Source organism: Propithecus coquereli, unplaced genomic scaffold, assembly GCF_000956105.1.
Source record: "Propithecus coquereli isolate 6110/MARCELLA unplaced genomic scaffold, Pcoq_1.0 Scaffold62, whole genome shotgun sequence".
Lineage (NCBI taxonomy): Eukaryota > Metazoa > Chordata > Mammalia > Primates > Indriidae > Propithecus > Propithecus coquereli.
Genome location: NW_012152174.1, coordinates 3750052 through 3753650, shown reverse-complemented (window position 1 = coordinate 3753650; position 3599 = coordinate 3750052). Strand labels below are relative to the sequence as shown.

At 32.9% G+C, this 3599-nt stretch overlaps 1 protein-coding gene across 3 annotated transcripts in view; it reads left to right on the top strand.

Moving 5' to 3' along the window:
• Nucleotides 1–1379, top strand: part of TRIM36 (tripartite motif containing 36) — a 59637-nt gene extending 58258 nt beyond the window's left edge. For all 3 annotated transcript variants that reach the window (XM_012659514.1, XM_012659516.1, XM_012659515.1), the window contains one exon: nucleotides 873–1379. In XM_012659514.1, the coding sequence (XP_012514968.1) occupies nucleotides 873–1227 (355 nt within the window). In that variant the 3' untranslated portion in view covers nucleotides 1228–1379. The remainder of the gene's footprint in view (nucleotides 1–872) is intronic.
• Nucleotides 1380–3599: the final 2220 nt, after the last annotated feature.

Genomic DNA, 3599 nt, shown 5'->3' with positions numbered 1-3599 from the left:
ACTACTACTTTTTTTACTTTTTAAACTTTTTAAAAACTAAGACAAAAACACACACATTAGCCCAGGCCTACTCAGGGTCAGGATCATCAGTATCACTGTCTTCCACCTCCATCCACGGCTTGTCCCACTGGGAGGTCTTCATGGGGCAGTAAACACACAGAGCTGTCATCTCCCATGGTAACAATGTCTTCTTCTGGAATAACTCTTGAAGGACCTGCCTGAGACTGTTTTACAGTTGACTTTTTTTAATAAGTAGTAGTACACTCTAAAATAATGATAAAAAGCATAGTATAGTAAATACATAAACCAGTGTCAGTCGTTTATTATCATAATCAATTATTATGTGCTGCACATAATTGTATGTGTGACACAGTAGGTTTGTTTATACCAGCATGTGAATAATGCGTTGCATTACAGCGGTACAACGGCTAGGACATCACAAGGTGATAGGAATTTTTCAGCTCCATTATAATTTTATGGTCACACTGTTGCACATGTGGTCTGTCATTGACTGGAGTGTCGTTAAGGGGCGATGACTGCATATAATTTTGTGCTATAAATGTCTAATCTTTGACCAGTTACTTCCCTCCCTTTTTGGTAGGCCAAAGTTATTAATAATGACTTTTAGATTCTAACTTCTATCTAGGTAAAAGTGATGTTTTATGACAGAATTTGGGGCTGAGTCTGTGGTATAAATCTAAATGGCAATGTGTAGTCTTTGTTTTTTATTTCATTGTAATAAAAAAAAGCTTTTGATATAAAAATTATTTTAACTTTAAATCAATGTATATTATCTTGTGAAGCTGTTTTGAAGCTACTTGAAGCCCTATAGATAAAGTACAGATACTTTGTTTCTGTGTGTTATGTTTTAGGTATGAGCAAGACAGTGGCCATGACAGTGGAAGTGAGGACACCTGTTTTGATTCTTCACAGCCCTTTACGTTAGTTACCATAGGCATGAAGAAATTTTTTATACCCAAGTCACCTACTTCTTCTAATGAACCTGAAAATAGAGTTCTTCCCATGCCAACAAGTATAGGGATTTTCCTTGACTATGATAAAGGCAAAGTGAGTTTCTATGATATGGATCACATGAAATGCCTGTATGAGCGCCAGGTGGACTGCTCGCATACCATGTACCCCGCATTCGCATTAATGGGCAGTGGAGGAATTCAGCTTGAAGAACCCATCACAGCAAAATATCTGGAATACCAAGAGGACATATAGTTTAAACATCTGATGTGATTTAGGATGGAAAATTGTGAGCAAAACAATGCCTTAGTGTTAACCATCATAACTAATTATATGTCACTAAGTATTCTGTCACCACACTCTGCACTGTGTATGATTCTTCTTAACACACAGAAAACCTAAGCAGCCTTGTCTCTTCCATGTCAGTCGTTGTTCTGCCTTTTACAAATAAGGGGAGTGAAGATGTTCTTTTCTAGTTAATACTGAAATGATTAACTTTGCAACTGGATTGTCCTTCTCGTTATGCACAGGAAATCTAATTTATTTATGTAAGCTGGTGGTGTTGATAATTACATTCCTTTTTTTTCCGGGCAGGGTTGGGATACAAAGTATTTATTATGCTTCTTTTATGTTTGCTATTTCATTTTTATATCATGTTTATGTCCTAAGAGAAGATATTTTCTAAATGCCTTATGGATAGAAATTGGTACTAAGCAGTGTGTCTTGCATTTGTTTTTAATAGGATAACAAAGTTTTAGATAGGTAAAAAGAAAAAGGCCATAAAAATGGTAGTATATTTAAGTGGAAAATTATGTATTTTAAAGTGTGTAACTATTAAAAGTATATTGCCTGGGAAATGAATACTACTGTTTTTGTTTTTAAGACCACAAACTGTATTATTAAGGACATTTTTAGGAGTTCCCTTAGCTGTAACACCCATTAACCAGAATGGTTCATGGTTTCTTGCGAGAAACATGGTTTTGTTTTTATGGTTATGGTTTCTTGTGGGAAATACAAGTTTTTGCCTAACACATGAAACTTCAGTTTATATAATTTTTTTTTTCAGAAAAATGTACCTTCAGTTTTTCTTACTCTATGAAAATATTTGTGCTTATATCAAAGAATTATTTTTAGAAATATTAGTGAAGATGAACTGATACTGAAATCATATTTGTTCTTTTGCCCTCTTATTATGTCTTGTGATTTTCATTTTTTGGCACAAATATTACTTATCAAATATTTCTGATTTATGTTTACATGTTTGAAAAATTCATGATATATTTTTAGTAGCATTAAAGATATTATAAAGTATTTTATAATATATTTTTAGTTTATTTACTTGTTCAGTTGTACGGCATGTTCTGTGATTCATTGGCAGTAAGCATTAGTAATATAAGCAAGTAAAAATATAAATTATTTAGGAATAATAAAGATAAGTATGTACCCTTTTAAAAGCTGAAATTTCTTTTAATTTGAAGAATTTCATTTTATTTAAATTGTATGTTTATCTTTGGAAGCTGTTCTTTTAGGTAGGTGGTTTTTATTTAAACTGCTTATTTCTTTGAAGTTAAAATGTTCAGAAACTATACTGTTGTGCATTTTAGCAGTAATAATTTATAGAGTGCTTTTGACATGTTTTAACAGAACGAAACTCTTGGCCTGGTGGGGTTTTTTTTTTTTTTTTTTTTAATGGAAATCTGCTATTCAGGCTGGTAGCATGACATTAGCTTTTTCCCCCTAACCCAAGTAGAAAATAACATGGAGAATTTCAATATTCAGTAGTCTTTGTTACTTTCCCATCTACAAGTAGCACTTTATGGCGTAGGCTACACTAAGCAAATATTCAGTGTCACGTGGATCATTGTGCAATAAAGCTGCTAAAGGGACATGTGCAGTTAAGTATGATACTCTCCAGCCTGTGAAAGGACATATCATGTAGACATTTTTAAATCTAAAACTTTAACAGGAATAGGAAAGGTGTTTCAAACATTGTACAGTTGTATATAAATTGTTCAACTGAATTTCTTTCGTTTTTAATAAAAATTAAAAAGAAATCAAGTGTAATTATTCAAATTTGTATTCCAGGACTTTTTGGTATATGTATATGGAAAATTGAAACAAATTATGAAAAGATGTTTAGCTGCACATATTAGAACTAAAGTTTTATGTAAAATTATTTTGGACATTTATTTATTAGCTTTAATTCCTGTGAAAGTGATTCTTAGAAAAAGCTTGACATGAAGCTAATTTATTTCAGTTGTTTGATAGATCAGTTTGTCTCCGATGAGTGGTTCTTTAGTTCACATTCATACTCTTGGGTTATGGGGCTCTGGTAGTTGTAGTCAGTTGTGGAACACAGTGAATTGTTACTAATGCTTGATGGGTCTTAAATTTTTTTTTAATTAATAAGAGTAGATTCAAGGCTATTCCTCTGATACTGAATAATAACTTAATTCTCATATTTACAGTTGCTTTCTTGAAGGTAGCAGGAGTCAGAGTCAATTCCTTTGGGGAATTGAACACAATCTGGGCCTGTTAAATCTTTTCCCATAGCCTACAATCTGAGTAGGCCCTGGAAGTGTGTCCCCTGCTCCGCTGTGAGAATAAAATCAACCATGTTGCTACAG